Source organism: Tuber melanosporum, assembly GCF_000151645.1.
Source record: "Tuber melanosporum whole genome shotgun sequence assembly, scaffold_75, strain Mel28".
In the NCBI taxonomy this organism is placed as follows: Eukaryota; Fungi; Ascomycota; class Pezizomycetes; order Pezizales; family Tuberaceae; genus Tuber; species Tuber melanosporum.
Genome location: NW_003299123.1, coordinates 248826 through 273524, shown reverse-complemented (window position 1 = coordinate 273524; position 24699 = coordinate 248826). Strand labels below are relative to the sequence as shown.

The 24699-nt window shown below is 48.9% G+C and overlaps 3 protein-coding genes; all 3 read left to right on the top strand.

Annotated features, from left to right (window-relative positions):
• Positions 1-433: 433 nt before the first annotated feature.
• Positions 434-1857, top strand: GSTUM_00010802001 (uncharacterized protein). XM_052355831.1 has 1 exon: positions 434-1857. Exon 1 carries the CDS (start codon positions 648-650, stop codon positions 909-911), a length of 264 nt encoding a protein of 87 aa, XP_052211796.1. The 5' UTR covers positions 434-647; the 3' UTR covers positions 912-1857.
• Positions 1858-3244: 1387 nt separating this feature from the next.
• Positions 3245-4998, top strand: GSTUM_00010801001 (uncharacterized protein). XM_002841522.2 has 4 exons: positions 3245-3494; positions 3566-3680; positions 3735-3800; positions 3872-4998. Exons 1-4 carry the CDS (start codon positions 3460-3462, stop codon positions 4130-4132), a joined length of 477 nt encoding a protein of 158 aa, XP_002841568.1. The 5' UTR covers positions 3245-3459; the 3' UTR covers positions 4133-4998.
• Positions 4999-9714: 4716 nt separating this feature from the next.
• On the top strand, positions 9715-14828 carry GSTUM_00010800001 (uncharacterized protein; the record flags this gene model as incomplete). Its single annotated transcript, XM_002841521.1, has 17 exons — positions 9715-9938; positions 10121-10191; positions 10264-10292; positions 10411-10495; positions 10590-10725; positions 10788-11280; positions 11334-11394; positions 11448-11659; positions 11716-11926; positions 11980-12099; positions 12155-12468; positions 12517-12965; positions 13019-13187; positions 13246-13338; positions 13384-13648; positions 13689-13818; positions 14408-14828. The coding sequence occupies 17 exons, from the start codon at positions 9715-9717 to the stop codon at positions 14826-14828; spliced, it is 3483 nt and encodes a 1160-aa protein (XP_002841567.1).
• Positions 14829-24699: the final 9871 nt, after the last annotated feature.

The window sequence follows — 24699 nt, the reverse complement described above, 5'->3', positions numbered from 1 at the left end:
GCCGATGTTTATTGTGACAGGCGAACAACATTTGGATGATTTGGATGAGGGGCGCGGAAGGCATATCGTAAATCATCACATCTTCTGGAAAATTTCGTGAATCGAGTGATGGAAGAGGAGGTTGGATTTACCTTTCTCCCCTCCTCCCTCTTTTTTTTTTTTTTTTTTTCAGCCTTCTTTTTCTTGACCCCGCTCTCAAACCGTTGCACTGTGCTTGGGTGGTTGGTGATTCCACGTGATTTCAAAAGCTTATCCTCTGTGGAGGCGGGATTGTGGCTTGAGTCACCTCAGTTAGTTACCCGGACAACATTACAACAACTGGATAAGGAAAAGCGCCATCCCTTGATTCCCCCCAGCCGCCTACCTCCCGAAACCCCAACCATCCCTTCCTTTCTTCTCTTTCCGCCTTTACCCTGCTTCCTCCATTGCCTTCAACACCATCCCGCGAAACTTGTATTTTTTTTTTTTCATCTCCATCCATACATTACTGACGAGTATAGTTGCTTGCTTGCTTGCACACCCTACGTACATCAACAAACGAGGCTGTGTTATATAGCGTGAGTCACAGCAAGGCGACACGCGTTTGGGTCTTTTCCACCGCCTTTCTCTTTGTCCTCTTGTCCACCCGGTCTCAAGTCTGCCCATTGATGTGCCTCCGGTGGCCTTCCGCCGTATTCCAACGCGGGTTCGGTGCCATTGGGTTCGTCCCCCTCCGCCCGTGTATTTCGGACGGCGAGATTGGGTTGCGGTGGCAAACACTTACGTATCTACTACGGGGAAGGAGGATGGGTTGTTCCGAGAGGCTATTTTGCACTATACGGACAGCTCTCCATTCCGTTTCGGCTGCTCCGTTCGATTTCCTGGATTCGGCTCCGTGGTCTCCGCCGTGGTGCCTTTTGCCCCCCCCCTAATCATATAAGACCGTGCGCGAGTCTAATACGTTCGGTTTCGTTTAAAGTTACAACACGGGGAGCTAGTTTTCTCGCTCGCCCATCTCGTTGACTCATTCACAGGCGTCTTTTTTTTTTTTGTTTGGCGGTTGGTCCACCTTCTTCCATCTCTTTAACCGACATTCGGGAAGTTTATTTCATGTGATGTGTTTGAACTTTTCCCCTCGTCTTCGTTATTGGGGAGCACAACACGGACCCATGGATGGATGCCAGATTGGATAGATGAGCGGGCGATGGAGTATATTTTCGGATGGACTCAGCCTCACCTGGAATTTATTTACAGTTACGACTCATCAGGTACGCCATGCCAGCACTTTTATCCGTTGGGATTTCATCGTCGGGATGTCGACTTTACGGCTTCCTGCAGGATGGTTGGAGGACAGAGATGTTTTCTTTCGGAGCTATTTCCAAAGGTTGTCCTGGCTCCCTGAGTCATTGATCTGCTGATAGGGCGCTCAAAGGCTCTTGATACAATTTAGTGGAAGCAGGAAAGGGCCTTTTGTGGGTCATGACCTGTGACCGCGATACACACTTTACTCTCACCCCCCCTTCTTTCTTTCTTTCTCTCCTTCTCAGGAGCACCCCGATGACGTCGAGTTTGGGGGGAAAATGCCAACTTCTAGAATTCAGAAGACCCCTGATTTAGGCTGTATCCCGGAGGACAGCCCTATTTCGTGGGAGGACCCTTTTGTTTCTTTGCATCTGTATCCGCTTTTTTCGATCAGATCGGCCTTTTTCTATCAATCACAACCTCACCGAAAACGCTTTTATAAATAATTGCCCTGCCGCATGTAACATTTCCTCCCTCCTGGGGTGGTGGGTTGGGCTTAAGGACATCTTTGCTATCTTTGGCGCCCGTGCTCCTCCGCCCCTTTCCATTTCGCCTTGAGGGAAAAATGTTTGGACGGTCAAACTTTCTGTTTTTTTTCTTTTTCTTGTTTATATTGAAAACATTTATAGTTATCGGGCGCCTATTACTGTACCATAGTCAACTTGTGTAACCATGTAAGTCGGTCGGGATAATACTGCATGACGGTTTTTCATGAGTCAGGGGAATGAACACAGGTGCCGGTAGTGTATCAAGGGAGAGCCTTTACAGGTGCTCGCGGAACGCTGGGATGGATCATGGATCATGCAAATAGACAGGAGAAATCTCCACCGCGCGATGTGATAAAACAGCGAACATCCCAGCCAGCCCCGATACCGGTAAGCAAATCAGGGATTCGAAACGTGTGCATAAGGCCCGCCCGTTCATACATACGTACCGGCGGCCCTTGTACATAACCGAGAAATGGTGGGAAGTCACGAGCAGAGAGGAGGGGGGGTATTCGCACTCTTCTTACCCATACTACACCTCTGCTGAGTGTGCGGTATTGCATGATGTATGGTGTATGAAGGAATCATTAGGAATCACTCGAAATTGAAGTTGTTTCCCGCGTCAGGACTTTTTTTTTTTCTTCTCTCGTAAACAGGAGGAGCAATATTAAAGCCGATATCATCGCCCCACCAGCCAGCGCGGCATCCAAAAGTGCTAGTATGTGCGGCACCACTCTGTGCGTGAGAAGAAGCACGCGTACGAACAAAAGGATCAGGGACAATAAACACTAACGCACACACTCCCAAACACACAAACCCGCTCTCTTCGCTGCACACTACTGACTCCACCACTTTCACACATAATAGCGGAGGAGGAGGAAGAGGACACGCTTCACATCATACTTCGATTCGCTTTCATTCAGCCTTGTATGTATGATATGCACTTAACATTTCTCCTCCTTCCCCTTGGGCTAACTCGAAAGAAAGTAAAAAGTAAAAAAGTACCATACAGTAGGTCTTCCCCCCCCCCCCACCCCAGGGCCTAAGGTTCACACAACATCAAATGAAAGGGCTAAGTTAAGTGGGCGAGGGAGGGGAAAAGAAGGTTATCCACCGTGTATCGTTAATGCCTTGCTCATGGTGCGATGCTTGCTTATCATACTTGCTTGCTTGCGCGTGCGTCCAAGGCTGGGGTCACGAAAAGGAAATTAAATTAATATTTGGTTTCGATGATTTGACGCCTAGTGAGGCGAGTGATTATTTGTGAGGTCTGGTTTTTCAATCTAAGCCTTGCGTGCTGGGCTATGGGGGGGAATTTTTTTTTGAGGGGGGGAATCACGTGGGTGGGGTGGGAATCTGTGGTTTCTTTTCTTTTCTTTCTTTTTTTTTTTAGGATAGTTACCCTGCTTTTTGGCTCTCGGTCTTTATTATCAATGGCGTGGGAATGAGCCCTTGCGACGTGCGGGTCTGGGGTAATAAGGCTGCTTCACTTGCTTGCTGTGAATGTTTTGTATCATATCAAGGTTTTATTTATTTACCTTGCTGTGCCTTATCATATATCATATCATATCATATCCCCCCGACCGACCGACTGACCGACCGACCGACCAAACTACCGGTTCCATTACTGTGACCCCTCCAGAGCTTATCACATCCAGCCCGGCTTTCGGCCATCGCAAGGGAAACTGAAGACATGTTTGCGTTGGAAATGACAGCGGACCTAACCGGGTATGATATACATCCCCACCACCCCACCCACTTATCATCATGCCGCGAACTAACCGGCCGGTGAAAACCAGGGTAACGAACCTCCGCCCGGTGGACACCCCGGAAAGTCCATACTACTACTCCTTCCGCGTGCAATGTACGTCTTGTCGCGAAGTGCACGACAAGTGGGTTGATTTTGACCGCTTCGTATTCCTCCCCTCCCCCTTAGCTAGCTAGCTAGCTAGCTAACTAACGGCATAGACGACAAGAGACCTCTCCAAAAGCCGCGGCGAAGCTAATTTTGTTTATAAATGCCGGAATTGCACTGTTTATCCCCCCCCCCTTTCCTTCCTTCTTTCCTTCCTTCCTCTCCCTCGCGTGCTAATGTTTAATTTTAGCGCGAATCGAGTGCCACAATCAAGACCGCGCCGAAAGCGTACGTGGCCGCTTCCCCGCCGACGAAGCAGGTCATTGTCGAGTTTGAGTGTCGGGGGTGCGAACTTACGGAGTTTAGGGTTTCGGCCGAGTGGGTTGCCGACGGGGTTAGCGGGATTGTGTTTGAGGGGGTGGATCTGGCCGAGGATTGGTATGATTATGATGAGAAGGCGGGCGAGGAGGTTTCGGTTAAGGAGGTTGGGTGGGTTATTCGGAGGGCTTAGTGAGGGTTTTATATTCTGTGGAATGTGTTTTTCGTTTTTGGTGGTGGCGGGTTGGAGGTCACGGGGGTTTAGGTTTGAGATTGTGTCATCTGGTGTCACTCGTGGTTTACGGGCTTTGGGGAGGGGACGGCTGAAGGAGTGGTTCAGCCTGGTGGAAAGGCACATTTATTAGAGAGGTATCTGCGGACTTTACTGTGGGGAAACACTGTTACGTCCCCAAGGTGTAAAGACACCTTGTGCAGGCTACGCAAGATATGCACCGCAGCGCGTGTTAGTAACACCGCCTGACCCTAACCTGATCACTCGGATTGAAGCACGCTTTGCGTTCCATCCGCCTCCAAACTCAAACCCACTAGCAGAGCATTGACCTCACTCCCTACAATGCGCTCTCTAGACCATGCATCACCAACCACACACCAATCCGATCCCAGACCAGACCAGACCAGACCCAGAGACTCGTGCCTTGTCCTCAAGTCTCGTAATATCAGCCCAATCGCCCGGAAAGTTGGAAACCAATTGTCCATTAACACCGTAGAGGCTCCAACGACAGACCACCTCATCACGGATACTTAAGTCGATGGTCCAGGAAATGTTCTTTTTCCTCTTCCCAGGGGCGGCAGCGGGGAGTGGAGTAGAAAGAAACAAGAAGAGGTAGAGTTCGGATTTGCATATAGCTGCACAATTCCGTCCCGGGTCGCGAGCCTACTGTGGGTTGGTGGAGATTTCTGTTGCTTTCGCCTGGCTAATGGAAGGGTCAAGCTATCCGTGGGAATATTTGCGCGTGCTGGTCAAGTGCTCCCGGGCGGCAAGTGTAAAGGGGAAAACAGACATGGTAGAGAAAGGGGAGAGGGAAGGAAGGAAAGAAAGCAATCAATTGTCGTCAGGTCGTATTCTCAAAAGTGTTTCGCGGTCGTGCCTGCTTTCGTCTTCGATGTCTCCCCGTCTTCTCTCGCCGGGCGGCACCATCACTGACTACGAGGAAGGAAGGAAGGAGGGAAAGGAGGGGGAGAAGGGGCTGCTTATCATACATCTCCAGGACAGTCGTCTCCACAAATACTTTGCGGAACTGTCACCTCTACTGATCCTGTGAAAACCGACAAAGACCGGCTGAGCCTAGGGCACGAGTGAGAGCATTGCGCAGAAGGATATAGCCATATTTCCGTCCCATAGCAGCAGCCTAAATTGCCCACCGTGCAAAGCGAATAAGAGCAAAAGTAGATTATCGCAGGCAGTGAGCATGCCATGGCCCAAAGGTCGGATGTGTGTTGCTGGGGCGAGCTTTCCAACTTTGTATACCCACGCCTATTCGATAGGATCTACCAAAAGATTGTGAGGAAGGGTGGCTTCTTGTATGTTTGGAATCGTGCCGTCCGATGTTGGTTGTGGGATGTTTGGTGGATATGTGAACTTCATCTCTGCAAGATCGTCATCCGAGACGCTGGATTGGAATTGTGTTCTTGGCGTCATGGCCAAAGTGTCGCTTTTCTGGCTCTACTCTCTCGTTTCTTCTTCTTTTGTGCTGTGGTGGATGCTGTGCTGTGCTCGAGGTTTGGATTTTCAACCTTTTCTGTTCGGGCCATGTGTTAGCCATCTACACCTTATATTTTGCGCGGGGCGGTCATTTCTTTCTTTCTTTCTTTCTTTCTTTCTTTCTTTCTTTCTTTCTTTCTTTCTTTCCTTTTTTTCCCGTCTTCAGCTGTGGTTTTCGGTTCCTAACTTTGGATGCTAGCACAAAATTTAGTAGTCCCGTATGACAGCGGGCGAGAGGTACTTGTACCGGAGAATAAGGGGTCGGGGGTTTGTATGAGGGCTCGGATACCAATGGATTTTTTGGCATACAAGTACTGTACTGTACAGTACAGTACATTTTGCCACCCCCTAGCATCGACTACTGCTTGCGCGCTACAGCTGGCAGTCTTCACTGAGCCTGCGACAAAACTGGGGGCGATGAGCAGGGATCAGTTGCGAGTAGTGTTGTGATACCGGTGATTTTTTGTTACCCTACTTTGATATTTCCCTCTTTGCTGACCGGATACCCCTCCCTGTTCCTCACGCCCAGTTTCCTTGTGGGCATTGTCAGGGGTGTGAATGGACTCGCCATGGGGAATGTGGACAGTGTGATTGTTTACTCATCATGGATATTCTGTGCTTAAAAGGGCTGTAGGATTCGTCGTGGAAAATGAGGGGAAGAGAGGAGAACCTTGGAGACTGAGAGCGAGAGCGAACGTTGGACGTTGGTTTTTCTGCTGTCAACATCATTGGTTCTTTTTCATCTGGGCTTCCACTCTCTTTGCAGATGGGCCGGGAATCCTAACAAGCACTCTCTCGTCGGGGCCACATTGCTGTCGGCTGTTGAGGATCTTTGCGGTAAGACATCAAATGTGCCAGCGGAAACACGAAGAAAAACCCCTGTGCCAAGATCCCGCTAAAGAAGGCCAGATCCGGAGAGGATCGAACAGACGGTGAAGACTGTACTACTCGTACTATACTCGTAGTACTCGTACTATACTCGTAGTACTCGGGTGCGAGTAGGCCAGTCTCGGCTCATTCCTGGACGTCTGTCACCGAACAGGCAAGTTGGGTTGGTGGGAATTGCGTTATAATAGGCAGGAAGTTCTCGTACAGTGCTCAAGTACTAGTACCCGGAGGTAGGGAGAGGGGCGTAAGGTAGGATGTAAAGTTACTCTAGTACAGTACTAGTCCGGTACTCAAGTACCGTATTGTGTATAGGTATAGACCTTTTGGTACAAGATGTGCACCCCCCTTCGAGTTCTCGGGTGTCGATACTTGTCCCAGGCCAGAGGCCCCCGGTGATAGGGATTGTCGAAATATGTTGTAAAAAAATCTGCGCGTATCTGAGCGCCGATACCAAGTATCCACTTCTGGCCTGGGACGGGTGCCGTTCAGTACTTCCTTGTACAGGCACGGGAGGCGACGAAGATGTATCATACCTAAACTCTATTGCGGGTTGGGGGTTGCGTGGGTGCAGGGGATAGATATGAGTACCGGTGATAGGTTAAGGTTGGGTTCTGTAAGTTTGTCTTTTCAGGTGTGTTCCTGTGTCCTACGGTAGCTTTTGAGGGTATTATATGATTGACAAGTATGATGCTGCTTGTAATATGTACACTATCGTAGGAGTTGAAGGACGTACCCCCTCTCTCCCTCCTCTTGATCCCTCTCAAGGCCAAGTTATCTATCTACTATGGCCGGAGACCATAAAAGGCTATCTAGGCTGATACACAAGCCACCGAGAATGAGAATGCGAGCCCAACGGTTGTTATTTTTACCGAGAGTACGAGTACAATAGGAGAGGCTCGACAGTCGCACAATACTCTGATCCCAGTCTTCCTTCCCGTTTAGAGGGGGGCCGGGCATCGTCCAATTGTCTTGCCTTGCCACCATGTTCCGTTCAAAAGTACTGGTAGGAGCGTCTCTGGATATTTTTACTCTTTTCCTGTGCCACGGTGGCCCCGGCTGCTGCAGGACGAGGAGTTGCCCCCCCGAGGCTTCAATGGTTCATTCACGTCGGGAGCGCGGAACGGTAATTTCCGGAAAATAGTAATCCCGGTCATCGGTTTTGGCGGTTGTCGTACCGGTACATAATATTTTCTTCTCGTGGCGGGTTTGAGCTGGCGAATCTTTGCGATATGGTGAGTTGGATTTCTCACACATTTGGTGCGGTTTGATGGGGTAGAAAGTTGTGAAGGGTTCATGTAATTTGTTCTCCTTGCGGTCAACAGGCTTAGCTGCACAATAGGAACGGTTGTTCATTGGAGATGCCGGCGGACGAGCCCACTGTAGTATGGTATCCGGGTGCGGTACTGTACTGTACTGCACAGCACACTACAGCGCCAAAGCTGGCTGATAATTGACCGTCGGAGGAGTTTACTTAGAGCCAGCTTTATCGACTCTACCGTATTTGAGTGCCACCCGTGCTGTAGTACTCGTACTGTTGTAGTACTGTACTGTGCTGCGCTCCGCTCTCTTGCGCGCGCACTGGCATTTGCGCGAACGGATATCCTCAGCTTTGCACTGCGGGTAGTGCCGGTGTGGGCGTCCAGGATGCTAGGCGGAACAAGCTGCGGGTAACTCAAAGTGAATTTTTTTCTTCCTTCTGCCGCTCTGATTGGAGGGCCTGATATCCCGAATGGGGGATGGTATGGCTGGGTGACAGGTCGTGTCTTGATTTTAACTTGAGCTTTTTCCCCTACTGTACTAGTACAAAGGGCAGAACACGCGACGCCGATCGCTCTAGGGCATCGCTGAATCTTATTTCGTCCTCATCCGCCGTTTCTTGGAGTCCTTTTTCCTGGATTGCTCCCCCGTATGGGAAATCAGAATTACTGTACGTACGAGTACAAGTACAGTACTCCTCTCATACCCATTATTTCCTGCTTATTGTTGTTGTGATTGCAAATTTTTTTATTTTCGTTGCCCGCAGCTTCCTGTCACGAGCGAGGTGGGTTCGCGTGTGCCTGCATTGTCGCGCGAATTGGCCACAATGGTTTGTGATGGCCTTCTCGCGTTGTACAATACCGGCCCTTGCATATACTGTACTGTACTGTACTGTACATGCTGTGCTACTTGTATGTTGTTGCTGGTTGTCCATAAGGCTCATTTCGCACGTGTGCTTCCCTTATCAGGACCTGGCACAGTGCCGGCGCGTCCAGCGTCCACCAACAACCATTCAGCCTACCCAATGCTCTCTCTCTGCTGGGAAAAACTGGGGAAACTCTGGAGTGAAACTCTCTTCGGCAAAATAGTCTACTGGACCCACTCGAATACCGTGGCTCGCGGGTTGGGAAGGGTATGAGCTCTTGTAAAGTTACTACTTGTAGGAAGTTGGCCACCAGCCGATGAATAGGTGTTTCATCTCGTCCGTCACGAGGTTTGGCTTGACTCTCGGGAGCCGATTAGGCGTTGGACGTGCGGAATTTAGCTATAGCAAGGGCAAAAGTCGATTTCTGCGCTGGGGCCATTTCGCTTCTGATGTGTTTCCAAGTCCCAATTGAGGTTGGCCAATGTCGCACACGTTCCCGGGCTGCCAACATATCAAAGGCTTTCAGCTGATATGGGCATTGACTGGATATTCCCGCTTTGGAGGTAGCGATGGACCGCACCATCTGGTCTGGCTCTAGCCTTTTCCTCTCCCTTTGTTATCACCAGAGTGTTTCTCTCCTCTGGCTGTGGCGTTTTCGGGTTACCAAAGTATCACTATTTGGGAAAGCAGCGCCAAAACGGGAGTGCCCAAGGTGAAGCCCTGCGGATTGCCACTCAATGCGAGCTCCATGAGAGAATTGGCTGGGGAGAAGGAAACAGAATAAATAAAATCCCATTAATATATAACCTAAAGCCAAAGGCCGGACTTGGAAGCTCTTTCATGCGTTGATCCTTCCTTCTCACCCGTGCTTGCAGTCTTCAATTCCAAAGATCAATAGCTTTCCACGCCTTGATTCAAACTGCATATTCAGGGACCCGAAGCTTGCCGTGGCATATTCCCCTCCCATTCTTTGTTCCTCATACATCCAGCAACGGGTATCAACATAGGGAAATTGGGAGAGAGAGAGGAAGGCCGGGACGAGATGAAAACGATGTTGGGGTCCCAGCGGACCAGAAGAAGCGACTGGCCGCTGCTCCTTGTCCTTTTCATGTTTGTGTCTCTTTGCGTTGGCGCTCCGACAGACAGTATCCGCGATGCAGATCAGGCACAATCCGGCTATCTGGATAATCATAACATGGATCCAGCAATTGTGCAGGGTGCGACATTTGGTAAGGTTTTCCTCCTTCCGGGAAACAGTTCCCCTAGGTGTACGGGAAATTTGAATGCTTTTTCGGGAATTATTTTCTGACATGTTTGAACGTACTAGGTCAACTTTGGCGTGTCAAGATGGGAGGGGAGGTAGGAGGGTTAAATGAGCAGTATGCCAGTGCCTGATCAACAAACTTTCAATTTGTTTGGGCTAAATTAACATTAGACGTTTCAAAAAGGTTCTATGCAAAACCCCTGGTTTATACTCCTAAAGCGGCGGGCAGTAAGCAGGTCCTTTTTGTTGCTTCAGGTAATTATGCGATCCGGCGGGAGAGAAAGGAGATCCGATAAACAGACTGGCAGTTGCTAACTAATTTCTTAGAAACGAATTGGGTTTATGCTATGGACGCTGTATGATCGCCCCTAGGAACTTGTTTTGGCAAAGTTCACAGTGAAGAGATGATTTTTCACATATCGCGTGGAGCAAATCTTGGGTCTAAAGAATCCTGTTAACTAACACGTGATACAGGTCACCGGGGTGACCCTGAGATCAAAGCAGGTCGCAACCCCATTCCTGGTCTCGGACATTGGATGCAACGATATTAGCGGCTTTAGTAAGCTCCCAAGAATCCGTTCCGGCCCTTTCTTTGGGTTTCCACGGGTACCTGTAGATGATTGAGGTGTTATTGTGTGCTAACGATGGTTTAGTCGGTATTACTGGGACTCCGGCCATTGATCCTGCAACTGACACTGTTTACTTCTACGCAAAGTCGTATCCTGGAGCCGAGAGGGGGGTGTATAATGGCACATATTGGATCCATGCGTTGGATATTAATAATTTGAAGTGAGTGATCTCTTGTGTTTCTGTCTTTGGACGGGCCGGTTAACCGTGGGTCTCGTTTACAGTGACCGACCGGGATTCCCGAAGAAGATTGACGGATCGGTTGCCGACAATGACCCAACTCGCTACTTCCATGGGGGGACTCACCTTCAGCGGACGTCGTTGAGTATAATTAATAGCATAGTGTACGCTGGGTTCGGCGGACATTGTGACAAATACAACTTTACCGGATGGGTTGTGGGAGTGGATAAGACTACGGCAGAAGTAAAGGCGACTTTTGCTACGGAATATGGAGCATTCGCGCCCCAGCAAGATGGGACATTTGAGGGAGGTGGAGGTGGAGCTGGTATCTGGATGAGCGGAATGTCTATTTCTTCGGACTCGTCTAATCGTCTGTTCTACGTGACTGGGAATGGGGAAGGACATCAAAATAAGGAAATCCCTGCCTCTGGGAGAACCCCTCTGGATACATTGGATGAAGCGATTGTAAATATGAGGATCGATCCGGCGACGGGGAAACTTTCGTTACAGGATTATTTCGAGCCGTATGAATACATTGTGAGTACACCTGTGGCACAGAGTGATGGGTTGAGAATACTGACGACGGCTAGTCAATGGATGCTGGGGATCGTGATTTGGGGAGTGGGGGCATAGCATTGCTAGATCCAAATAGTGAGCGTTTGGTTCGACTAACTCTTGTAGAAATATTCACTGACTGCGTATAGCCTTCTCCGGAACAAACGCTGCTCGGTTGGGTGTCACCGTGGGTAAAAATGGTAAAGCATATATCGTCAATCTGGATAATCTCGGAGGATTTAAAATGGGCCCCGCAGGCTCAGACGCAGTGGTCCAGACTTTACAGATGCCTGGAGGAGGATCTGTATTTGGAGGGGCTGGTTCTTATCCTCTTGAGGGTGGATACATTTATATGACACCCGTTAGAACTTCCTTATCTGATGGGGGTAATTTTGAGTGCTGGCTGATGGAAAACAGGTTGGATATCCAACGCTCGTTTATAAATTTGGGAAAGATGCCAACGGGAGGGCTGCATTTACCCAAGTGGCTCAGACTGATGAGAGCAGTGCCGGGCGGGTTGGTGTTGGTGTCCCTACCATCACCACCTTCAAGGGACAGGCAGGAACGGCCATCTTGTGGATTGCCGATGTTGATGGTGGATTGAGAGCCTATAGAGCGGTCCCGGAGAGTATGCTTCTCGATGTGTGGTTTGTATAACTTGGAGGTTAACTTCGCTTTAAGATGGCAAGATGATCCGGATTCAGCTTCCTCCTACACCATCGGTTTCGAAATTTCAGAGGCCCTCGTTTGGTGATGGGAGGTTGTACCTTTCTACCTCTAATGGCTACATTCAGTGTCTTGGTGCCAATACACATGGATCAAGGCGGGATTCTCTTTTGCTAATAATTGGTCCAAGGGTCTCCGGTCGCACTGCCATTGAATAGTACGGGTCCGATATCGTTTGGGGATTTGACTATCGGGAGCAAGAGAGTATTGCAAGTTAATTGCACTGCACTCATCGCGATTACAAAAATTGACGGGGTAACCTTGAGTAATCCGTTGTTCACGGCCTCAAACTCGTCGCTACCAACAGGGGCACTCGTAAAAGGGCAGTCGTTTAGTTTTCCCGTTACTTTTGATCTCACCAATGCCACTATCAAAGACATACCTGGGACTTCCGTCCCTAGTGTGAAGCCTGGCATTACTTCGGGCGCTTTGAATATCATGACGGTATGTGTGGCGGCGTTCCTTATACGCCGTTGCTAATACAAATGATAGACTAATGGAGTCGACAAATTTGCAAATCTCCAACCTATTGTGGTATCAGGAAACCTCGCTTCAGCGCTTCCTTTCTTGGCAATAAGCCCGGTGGAGGCAGACTTTGGCGGAATAGTCATTGGCTCAGCCGCGGCGGAGGCCGGCGTTCCGGGCAGTATGGTGGTACAGAATGTTGGGTCGACGGATATGCATATTACAGGATATGGTTGGACTATTGAGAGCTTGGAGGGTGGGAATCCGAATTGGGTCAATGTCACGGAAAACGGTTCAGCGAACCATACTGTTGGGCCGGGTTTTTACGCTGTGGATTTGCCCGCGGTCGGCAGTACAGTCGGTCCAGGGCAATCAATTACTGTTAATTTGAACTTTAAGCCATATGCGGTTGGAAATTATCACTCGGTGTTCCAGATTTGGAGTGATGGCGGTGCTCAATACATTTTACTCACTGGGTAAGGTGATCCTTTTTTTTGGGGGGGGAGGGATATTTGCTAATCGATAATAGTGTCGCAACCTTTGAACCTAAAGCCGTTCTCGAGGTCTCAACTGCGGAGGGTGGATGGAGTACTGGAGATTTGATTGACTTTGGCCCTCAATTGGCAGGTGTTTCGTTGATTCGGCAGATCCGCCTTAGGAATACTGGTGGTAGCGCTCTGACGATTACCAAGAGTAAGGTATGTTTGCCCTTGTCTGGGTAACCTCTGCACTGCCACTGCTGACGTCAGTGTTTAGCCTCCAGAGGGCGCGGAATTGACAGCGACAAATCCTACGGGCGAGTTATCCGAAGGACTTAAAATTCCGCCCGAGGGCTCTGCCGTTGGGAATGTACTTTTCCAATAAGCCGTTCGTCCTGTAAACCTGGGGCCCAAGTCGATCAATGGGAGCTGGACACTAAACACCGATGACCTGACATTTGGAGTTCACAATGTGTTGGTACAAGGGGTTATTCTATCACGCCAATTAGGCCCATTGCTCCTAGATGGTACGAGCAGGTACAAATATCTTGGGTGCTACAAAGACGCTGTTGCAGGGCGTTTGCTGGATAAGAACAACAACTTGAAGCTGAACAACGAAAACGGTATTTGTCAGCAGACATGCTTAGGGCAAGGGTATATCTTTGCCGGAACAGATGAGTGTGGTTATTCCCGTGGCACTGCAATGAAACTGACAATGAGTACAGTATCACCAGGAATGCTGGTGTGGAAATAGAGTACCGAACAAGATATATTTGTACGAGGAGAGCGCTAACAAGTGCACTTGGACTTGTACTGCGGATAAAAGCCAGGCGTGTGGAGGTGATGGGGCGTTCATAAATAGTAGGCTAACTTGTTTGGGCCTGATTGGTGCGGGGAGGGTGGCTGATATGGTGATCTTTTAGTCTATTATGATAGTCTTCGGTTCAACGGGGTTGCTACTACTTTAACCACGACGACGGCGAAGTCGACCACCACTACTAACAGCACGTCGACAAGTACTTCAGGTGTTACTACGACTACATCTTTGTCGTCCTCTAATATCACTTCGTCGACCTTGTCGTCGTCTGGTACTACGGCATCGTCTACTACCACTACCACTACCACCAATTCCAACTCGACATCAACCACAGTCACCGACAGCATTACCACGGACCCCACGGGATCCACATCTTCGAGTTCTACCATTACCACCAACTCCAACTCGACATCAACGACAGCTGCTGACAACACTACCACATCTTCGAGTTCTTCCACCATTATCACCAACTCCAACTCGACATCAACGACAGCTACTGACAACACTACCACATCTTCAACTTCTTCCACCATTACCACTAACTCCAACTCGACGTCAACCACGGTCACTGACAACACTACTACTGACTCCACGGACGTCACAACCACCTCATCGGTAACAGCGCCGACACCACCACTTCCTCCACATCCACCTCCACACAAGCGGCATTCACCGGCCCGCCCCGCTACATAACCCAATACAACAACTACACACTCCAGGGCTGCTGGACTGAAGCCACTAAGGGCCACGCGCTCAAGTCCAAATCCCTCTCGATAGCGAATATGACAGTGGACATGTGCTGGGGCATGTGCAACCAGTACCAATTTTTCGGCCTGGAGTACTCGAAGGAGTGCTGCTGCGGGGATGCGCTCCAGCCCGGATCGGAGAATAGCACTTCTGGCGCCCTGTGCAATTTGAAGTGCGGCGGGAATTCCACCATCTATTGCGGTGGTAGGTCCAGGTTGAATTTGTACCAGTTCAATGCTACTTTGCAGAATTCTTCGAGGGTGCTTGTGGGGTTTGAGTTGCCGCTTGCGCCTTAGGTCGGATTGTTTATTTTATTTCGTCTGTTGGTTTATATATTTACTTAATTTGTCATATCTCGGATATGTACCAGCGGGGGGGAAGAGTAGATTTGGTCTCTGTTTTGGTCATTGATGGTGTAATAGCGTTTATGAACGGGATATAAAATGATAATGTTTTATTATTCATTCCTACTCCGCACGGTTTTACGTGGATTGACGAGTGAGGATATGAGTACTTTCCATTAAAGTATAGAGTAGCGGCCGTGACACGGGCTCGAGTTGATTCACATTCTAAGAATCAACCTTCGTAAAACACTTCAATCCCCACCTCGAAAGATAAAACCTGTGACGTCGTTCAGCGCGCTTGTTCCCAAACAAGCAAATGGTTGGATGGAACCGCCTTGGAGCTGTGAGTGATATTGCATGATTCATCTTCGACCCCTCGGTTGCTTCCGTTTGCACATCTTCCCACTCATCAAGCCATTCCCGCTGCGTCGCCACCCACCCAGACAAGTAGTTTTAATTGATCGATTGAATATATGTTGAGGGGTCGGTCGGGTCCCCCCCATCTAATCCGTGCAGACTCGCAGATAGGTTATCGATGGGGACCCGGTACGGTAACTACTCCTCTACACAGCTGGAAATAGTCCCGCGCTGTGCCGGGGCCACTTCCCCCATCCGGAGCAGTATCATATAAATCGCTGACACGCGGGAGGGGCCGTGGTGGAAAGTCTCTTCTTTACTTTTTCATTTTCATTTACTTTTTTTTTTTTTTCCACCCTGGAAGAAAGAACAGGGATTAGTCCTCAACTCTCACGATTTCGAGTGTATGTGTTTGGGGTACGGCGGTCTGGGGGATTACTCCAACGCCCATGCAAACTGCAAGATCCCCCTTTCCCGGAGGGGGGAGATTATACGCCGACATGAGTATTGGATGGAATGGATGCCTTACGGGGGGGGGGGGGGTGGAATATCCATCCCAGCTTTATATTTATATTGTACAGCGCGCTTGGGTCGTTCAATGGGTTTTTGAAAGTTGGAGGGTGGGATGCTGGATAAAAACTCGGAAAGCTCACTACGGGTCTGTGGGCGCGGGGAAGGGTGTCGGGCATTGAGGCATGCACGGGCGGTCGAAAGGGACGGGGAAAGGATAACATAGTTGTCGGAGCGTAGTTTGGTGAAGCGACCCAAGGAGACAGAACTGGGCGTGGGTCGCAGAGAATGCGTCGTCGTGGGCTGGGTACAGTACTGCCGTCTGAAGCCGTACGCTACGTGGGTGATCTGGATCTGCGACTATGATCGAGGGGTTTGGCTGCACGGCGGGGTTTTCGAGTTTGTGATTAACGGTATCGCGCTCGTGTAATGGGAGTTTGTTGGGCTGTTGGATGGCTTCCTACTGGGTTGATTTTCCTTGGTGAGCAGGGCTAAAACTATGGACAACCTCCCGGCCACCTTCGAGCGCGCACGTGGAGGGAAGTGACATGTGGGAATGAATGACTTTCATTGAACCGATTCGAAACTAATTGCTACTATACCCTAGAGACTTAGTGAATAACTTTTATATCGCGGTTTACTGGTGTCGGGAATGATTGAAATTTATATTTTCTTGCCTATACTTGTATCTAAATAGCCCTCACGTTGGCGCTTGAGGGGAGAGGGGGAAATAAAAGGAATTGTAGAAAAAATAAAAGAAGGAAGAAATGCGTAAGGAGGATATACGACAAGAAAACAGCGGAAAAAAGTAAATGATAATAATATTATGATGGAAATTGCAAGACACCCGCTCATCTCAATATAAGGAAGATTACCCCCCCATCGACGCCAAACTCTAGATTATAAACAAAAACAGGAAAATCCCGACCTAACTACATAGGAGTTCAGTGAGAGGTTTGGAGGGTGGGTGGTAGATATGTCTGAGAAAATACTTGAGCTGAGTTACTGTGACAGAACTGCTACACCAGGAAAGGAAAGACGGCAATTAGAACAATGGGGAACTTGAAAAAGCCGAAGAGACTGGGCGGGGGTGAGGATGTTGGGGGTCGCTAGATACTGCCCGGTATTCTCTACTCATAGTCTCATTGTTATTTAGCAAATGTTTCAGCAATTCTTGGTTGATGGATTCGTGGGGCACAATGCTCCATCGTGTTGGGTGTGGGAGGGTCAAATAGGACTGCATGGAGGCTATGAAGAATATGGCAGAGCATGCTCGGGCATTAGGATACTAGAAATTGAAAAGTTCTGGAGAGTGGAACCCTTTCTCCTAGAGATGTTTTACCCCCCTCTGCTATTAGGGGAGTATGATACACGAGGGAATTGGAAAATGTACGGAGAGCGGAGATCCATAGAAGAAATTGGATGATTTCACTATTTTTTATATAATCCACTAGATTTACCATTAGTCTAGATAGACAAGACGTTAGCGAACAGCTCCCAACTCGCCCAAATCTGTGCTTTCAGAACCGTGTTTGGTTGCATTTTGTGTAAAAGAGAGAAGGAAGGCAGGCGGTGGTGGGGGCAAAGATTTCTGTAAGGATGTTGGGGTCCTTGCGGAGATGGCACAAAAGTGATTCGTATCCAAAGACGGTAGGGGGGGTGATGCCTCCTCAGCCTTAGGCCATGCTGAGGGCGGCAGATGCTGGGGGCTGTAGTAGAGCTATCACTCCCGCAAGACCACGCTCAGCGGCCCACCAGAGCGGTGTTCGGCTTAATTTGTCCGCGGAGTCAGGGCTGATGTCGTCCCGTCCGAGGAGTATTTTAACTACTTCCTCGTGCCCACTCCAAGCAGCACGATGAAGTGGTGTTTCGCCGTTGTGATCTGGTTTGTCGGGGCTGACGTCGTTTCGTCCGAGCAGTACTTTCACTAGCCCTATGTGTCCATTCACAACAGCACAACTGATTGGTGTTTGCCCGTGCTTATTGGGTTTGTCAGGGTGAAAATCATCTCATCCGAGCAGTGTTTTCACCACACCTTCGTGCCCGTTCTGGGTGGCACAATAGAGTGGTGTTTCACCGCCCGCATCGGGGTTGTTGGGATTGACGTCGTCGTGCTGAAGTAGGATTTTCACCATGCCTTCATTGCCGTTCCGAGCAGCACAATAGAGTGGCGTCTGTCAGTACTCATCTTGTTTGCCGGGGCTGACATTGTCGCACCCGAGAAGTGCTTTCACCAGCCCTGCGTACCCGTCTTGGGCGGCCCACAAGAATGGCGTTCGGCCGCCGCTGCCCGGCTGGTCGGGGTTAACCTCGCCCCGCGCGAGGAGTGATTTCACCACCCCTTGGTGTCCATTGTAAGCAGCGCCGCTGAGTGGTGTTTGGCCGTTGTTGTCAGGCTGGTCGGGGTTGATGTCCCGTCCGAGAAGCATTTTCACCACGCCTTCGTGCCCATTCTGAGCAGCCCACCAAAATGGCGTTCGGCCGTCGCTATCTGGCTGGTCGGGGTTGGCATCGACCAGTGCGAGTAGCATTTTCACTACTCCCTCGTGCCCGTTATAAGCGGTAGCATGGAGTGGCGTTCGGCCGTCTTAATCCGGTTGGTTAGAGTTGACGCCGTGTCTCTCGAGCAGTATTTTCACTACTCCCTCGCGTCCACTGTAAGCAGCGCCGCTGAGTGGTGTTTGGCCGTTGTTGTCAGGCTGGTCGGGGTTGATGTCCCGTCCGAGAAGCATTTTCACCACGCCTTCGTGCCCATTCTGAGCAGCCCACCAAAATGGCGTTCGGCCGTCGCTATCTGGCTGGTTGGGGTTGACATCGTCTCGTCCGAGCAGTGTTTTGACCAGTCCCTCATGCCCGTTCCGAGTAGCCTACATAAGAGGTGTATTGCCCGTGCAGTCTTGTTGGTCGATCTTGCAGCCTTCCACCTCTACCAAACTAGCTACAATCTCAGCAATCCCGAAGACGGATGCACAGTGTAGGCCACTGAACAGGGAGGGTTTATCGAAACCAACAGTGCATAAATGCGGCTTCCATGTTCTCAAGAGGATTTTAGTGGATAGGTGGTTATCATAGTCGCTAAATAGCTTTAATGCGAGCATTTTCGCGCGATCTGAAAGGTCCTTTTTTGCGTGTACCCACCAATATAGAGAAGAATACCCAAGAAAGGGTGTGTCTTGGAAGTCGGGAGAGGGACTTGTCGAAAGGACCTTGACCTGCTGCGAATTTAGATAACTTAAGCAAGTTTCTGCCATTGTCGAGTGAGGTGTGCCAAAAAACTCCGGATGATCCCGGAGGTGCTCATGAAGGGTAATATGGATTAAGCGAACCGTGGAAGACTCCTTGTCTACCACAACAAGTCCTTGACAACAGGCTAGTAATGTCCCTATTGAAGGAACATTATCGGTATTCAGATTCGGTGACCCTATTTCAACAGCTAGGGCATGACATAGTTCATCGGCCTTCAAGGGCCGCCCCGAGTGAGGAATCCACATCACCGCAGCCATGCCGAGCTTCCCTTTCTCCCCACCCTGTCCCCTTATCCGATCCAGCGTTGCGGCATAAGCATCCCCCAATCCTAACCCATCGGCCATTGCACCGAGCTTTTCCCGCCTACGGTGGATGGTGGTTTCTTGTAGGACCGCATCGATACCCAGCGAGACTAATAGGAATCTACATAATAATATTATATAGCTATTAGCTGATAACACAAGGCGGCTTTACTAGTGTCATTCCTTCTACTCACGTTTCAGAGATATCTTTGGGAATTTTCTTCAGGATTTCGGCCTCCAGGCTACTGTTCATTGCATCTGGGGTTGTGTCCTCCTCTAGCCTGGTATGAAGATATCTGATAATGACATCTCTCCTGGGAGTGATGGATATACTCGCTACTCTTCCAGAAAGACGTTTCCCAATTTCAGCCCTAATGTGTTGTCTTCCCGTCATGAATATTCGGGTGCCCGGAGAATTTTGCAGAATTTTATTTAGCGAATCAAGAAGCTTGATCCGATATTCGGCTGCACATTCGTCGAGAGCGTCGATGCATATGAATGTACGCTTTTCGGAAGAGGTGGTCTGTAGCATTTTCACAATTTCGGAAAGCTGCGGCCCCCGCCCACCAATGACATTTTTCTGGTCTTCATATGCCTGCACTATTTCTCCCGGCACCTCTTCCATCCCTCCCACGACCTGTTTGAGCAGGGCACCCATCATGCTCGTGGGGGACTGGTCCTTTTGGATGGCAAAGTTAAAGCAAAAGCAAGCAACCGCGACACCTTGTCCTTTGGCCTGATCGCACAACTTGTCTATCACTAGTGAGCTAACGTCGCAGCTTGTCAGCGCTTGTCCTTTTTCCTCCCATTCCTCAAGGATCACCCTTGCTACCTGATAAAAGTCTTGCCGACACCCGGGTTTCCATAGCAAAACAAGATGGCATCGTTGGATTCGTCTTGCCCACTACCAGCGCACCAGCTTCTAAATTCCTCGGTTTGTAGGAGCCATTCCCCTACATTTTCGACTCGGCGTTCTTTGATGTCCTGATGCCGTAGCCTCGGATCTAGTGGCGATAGCCAGGTCAAGATTTGAGATAGGTCGTCGGCAATGGTACAGTTGTTCCACACTTTATTATAGCAGCTGGTATTATTAAAGCAGTTGGTATTATTGGAGAAGCCGCTGCCGTCAGACGAGCAATATCGAGACATCTTCGCTCTGTGGAAACTGGTTCAGGGCGGGTTGTCGAGTTGGTTGGTTAATGTGATTGTTGGGAGATGAGGAAAAGGGGAAGTCGAGAAAGTTATTTGGCAGCCTAGCCGATACCTAAGGACCGTCCAATCAACCCACCAGGATTAGTGCAACATATGCAAGTACTGTACCATCGTTGTGGCAACCTCACTGAAGGTTGGCGGGAAGCGACGGCCCATATTTCTCGGCGTGAACCTACAAGTAATTTAACGGAGAAATACCAGCACTACTTGCGAGTACTCGTACTAGTACTGTACAATGCGTCTTAAAACTTGTATACAGCTGCTGTAATGCTTCCCGCTGGGTTCGGCCGGCAAATGATAGGATTAACCGTCATGCAGGGGGGGCGGGGGCGGCCCGGGCGGGTACAGCAGGATAATCTGCAGATCACTAGGAGCCACCGTGCAAAGCTAATTGCGCATTCGAACAACTATCAGGACTCAGGAGAGATCCACCACCAATCCACTGCGCAGTTCGCACTCTAGACCCCTTTTACTCTTTGTCTATAATATGTTCAGAATACCGAGCCCTTTGGGCTCCTTTACTCAGGTATTAGCTTCGATATATAATTATGATACCAAAACTGAAGACTCTATAATTGATCATTTCCTCTCACCTTGAAGCCATGGAGCGATCATTGGGCCACAGCTGCTCTGTTTTAACGAGGTGAATGGGTAGAGGGGCGAAAAGCCGTACTTACCAAAGGGTTTATGGTAGCAGCCCGTTAAAAAGCATAGGATCTCACAAATCTTAGTTGCTGTGATATCATAATAATAATATTTTACAGTAATGTTAATATAATCATTACAAGTACCAGTACTATTATATTATAGCCCTTTTCGGATTAATAGGGAATTCACTCTCTGTTCCGTTGGTATTGGTTCGCTGGGTTGCATTCTGACCACATGTTTAGCGCGGACTACTGTACGAGATGTCATTCTGAACCTGGAATCGAGCCAAATGCAAAAAATATGGTTAAACACATTTGGTGATACTGCACGAGTACAGTGCCGTACGTTCATAGGGGATTCAGAGCTACAATTCCCAGCCTCGCTCTCCCCCCACCTTGTCCCTATATCCGGCCTAGAGCTGCGCCATGAGAACCCCCCATCGTCATTGCGCTGAGCTTTTATCACCTGGGATGGCTAACGGTCTCTTGCATGATCTCAAAGATATTTTATGAGACGAGCAGGGATCTAGATATTTATCGGTTGGCTTGTTTCTATCATACAGTACATACATTTCCGGGATATTATCCGGGGCTGTCTTCAGGATGTCTGCTCCCAGACTACTGTCCACCGCATCTAAGGTTGTGTCCCCGTCTAGCCTGGGACGAGGGCACCCGATGATATCACTTCCTCTGGGAGTGGAGGACACACCTGCTAAGTTACCCTTCCAGCCACGATTTCAGCACAAATGTGCGATTTTCCAGCCACGAATATTCGAGTGCCCAGAGACTTTTGGAGAATTCAATTCAGCAAGCTGGGGAGCTTTATCCGATATCATGCCGCACCACCCGTCCATATGAAAGTATGGTACTCTTTTCGGAAGAGGTGGCTTTGCAAAATCTTTGCAATATTGGCAAGCTCTTCCCATAACCTCGTACTAGGTCTGTGACTGCTTTTCTTGATATCCATCGGTGACCCAGGTTGCTACATTTACTGCCCGTATACTTTACCACACCTTACTAATGATCAAGGAGTAAGTTCGCCAAAACCAAATATCGCTCGGCTACCACTGACCTAAGTGGTAAGTTCGGGGGTTGTTGAATATGCTGATGGATAGTCTATCAGAGCTTAGGATAACTCTGGATCCAAGATTTACCGCTAGAAATTGCGCTATGGATTACCGCGCACCAAAACGTAAGCAAGACTTGTTGGACGGAAGTGTTTCTTGGCTGCTCACCGCACATTTCCCCTATGGCAACGACTTCACAACCCTAACCCTCTTGGCATATCAACTACTCCGACGCCTCTATGTTTGACTACTGGTTAGCCCTACACATCAAACACCGTATGCGACAACACCTGCGACGATACCCGCGACGACTCCATGATAGGGCGTTACCCCTATCATATGGAAATACCGAATGTCCTCGGCCAGAGCATACCCTCGGTCGAATTTACTTGTCCTCGGCCGAAGCGGTACAATGGGCAATAGTGAAACTGAATGTGATGGAGAACACGGCATACGCTGGAAGTATGTGGAAGCAGATCAGCATGATCTAGGGAAGGATAAAAGGCAGCTTGTTTTCCCTTTGTTAGTTGTTTTCGTTCATTATCAAATCTGTCTCTCTTTCCTCCGTTACCTGTATTTGGGTCATATCAGTCTTTCCCGTTTTTTATTCCCTATCGTTTTCTTTGTGAGAAATTTTCTCCGGTTAGGATATTGAAATTGATCTTTACATCTTTGCCCTGCCATTCAAGTTAAGTCAACATTGTCCAAATCGCTGCCGTAAACCTTGTTGTTGAAAAAGACTATGATTAACGCGGTACGTGCCAAGGAGAAAGCTCAACTCTTCCTCAGCCCGCTCGGAAGCGCTGTACCGTACTACGCTAGCTCACTATTATCCCTAAGCAGGTAACTTTGTTATCACCTTTCCCCTCTTATTTTACAGAGTCGTCACAACCCGTCACTCGTCGATGGTTTGAGTCAAAATGTTGAGAAGTGGTTCTTTAGATTAAGGAACGGTGAGTAGTGGGCTTCCTACTCACTATTGCGAATGTGGGGGTGGATGTGGAGGTTGACATTCCGCGTCATGACTTGCATCACCGATGGAGCATATATATACACCATTCGTGTCGCTCTTAGCTAGGTGGAGAACTTGATCAACAATTTTCCGCTGCGAGAATAACCTTCAATTCCGAACACAAAACGGCAAGCTTACATAGCGTATGGTATGCTATAATACGACACACCACTGTGACTTGCTTTAAACTTGCTAAACACCTTGAGTCGTGCTAGTTTGAAAAAATACGATTGGATCTTAATAAAGTTGTAAGAGCGGAGGGAGATCTACTCATGGCGTTGAGGGCAAGAAAGGAGCCCCAGTTCAGGTTTTTGGGTACACAATTAAGCTCCGCCATTGCGGATGGAGATATCGTGGGTAATAAGTTACAGTACAGCTTGCCTCCTCTGTAGTGGCGCTCTCCGGTATAGAATCCTCCTCGGATGCTACGAAACCCTCATCTGTGCCCTCGAAACTCTCCCGGACGGCTATCTTAATATAAGAAAAAGCCGATCCTTCAACACTTTCTGCAGCATGAACCTCTATGGGAAAATACAACACTATCCGGCATCAAATTTTATAGCGTGAGATACTGTTTTCCTGTAATGTACCTTACAGCTGTATTTACGCTATAGCGTCAATTTTCCACATTACGTAACTGGCGGGATCACCTACTCGAGCATTCATGTCCTAGGGCATGGCGAGGTCCGTTCTGCATAAACTCGGGGGGCTCGCTATGCACCTAGGGATATAGGCAGGGATAGAGTAGAGTACTTGAACTACGAACTAATGGCCGTACCCGCTATAACTGTTCGATATGGAAGCACGGCGGGAGTTGTAAGACTCCGAAACAGTATAATATTTTGAGGAATATAGGTAAACTATGAGAGATCTGTCGTGATAGGGCAAGGCTTGTTCTCTATTCTCTCCTTCACTATGGGCGATATCCCGGTGCCTAAATACACAGAAGATGACAGACTGTCATGCACAAAAGAAGTGAAAAACATGAATACAACTACGACACGTATTACCGACTAATCACTATCATCTACGTCAGTGTGATAGACGAGACACATAAATAACAAGTGTACTTCGGGAGTGAGTGACAAGAGAAACTAAAGTGATGCAATCCTGTCAACAAGAGGTGAGATTGTAATAACCACTAGCGAACCCTATACGGAAAGGTACCACGTCACTCTCAATTTCCAACAATAACAACGGTTGTTGGGGCCCCGTTTATGGTACCCGCAGAATGAGAGTTGACTGCAAAGTAAAAGACTCCCAGCGGAATTAATTTTCTTTGATGAGCAATGACAAAAGGAGGGACGGCCTCCCAACCACCCACAGGCTCAAACGTGGAGCAAGGTGGTGTAAAGACACGGCCTGCTTTGAACCAATTTTATGGTGGAAACCAATAATAACCATACCTTAGTTAGCGGTTAGGCTGTGTGTAGCTTTTCACGAACTTCGGTAGTGCTTGCATATAAATCG

Bases quoted from the DNA above. Each gene is read 5' to 3' on its own strand.
- GSTUM_00010802001 (XM_052355831.1), top strand. From the start codon at position 648: ATGTGCCTCCGGTGGCCTTCCGCCGTATTCCAACGCGGGTTCGGTGCC.
- GSTUM_00010801001 (XM_002841522.2), top strand. From the start codon at position 3,460: ATGTTTGCGTTGGAAATGACAGCGGACCTAACCGG. The intron at 3,495-3,565 runs GTATGATATACA...GGTGAAAACCAG, and splicing joins ATGACAGCGGACCTAACCGG to GGTAACGAACCTCCGCCCGG. The intron at 3,681-3,734 runs GTATTCCTCCCC...CTAACGGCATAG, and splicing joins GGGTTGATTTTGACCGCTTC to ACGACAAGAGACCTCTCCAA.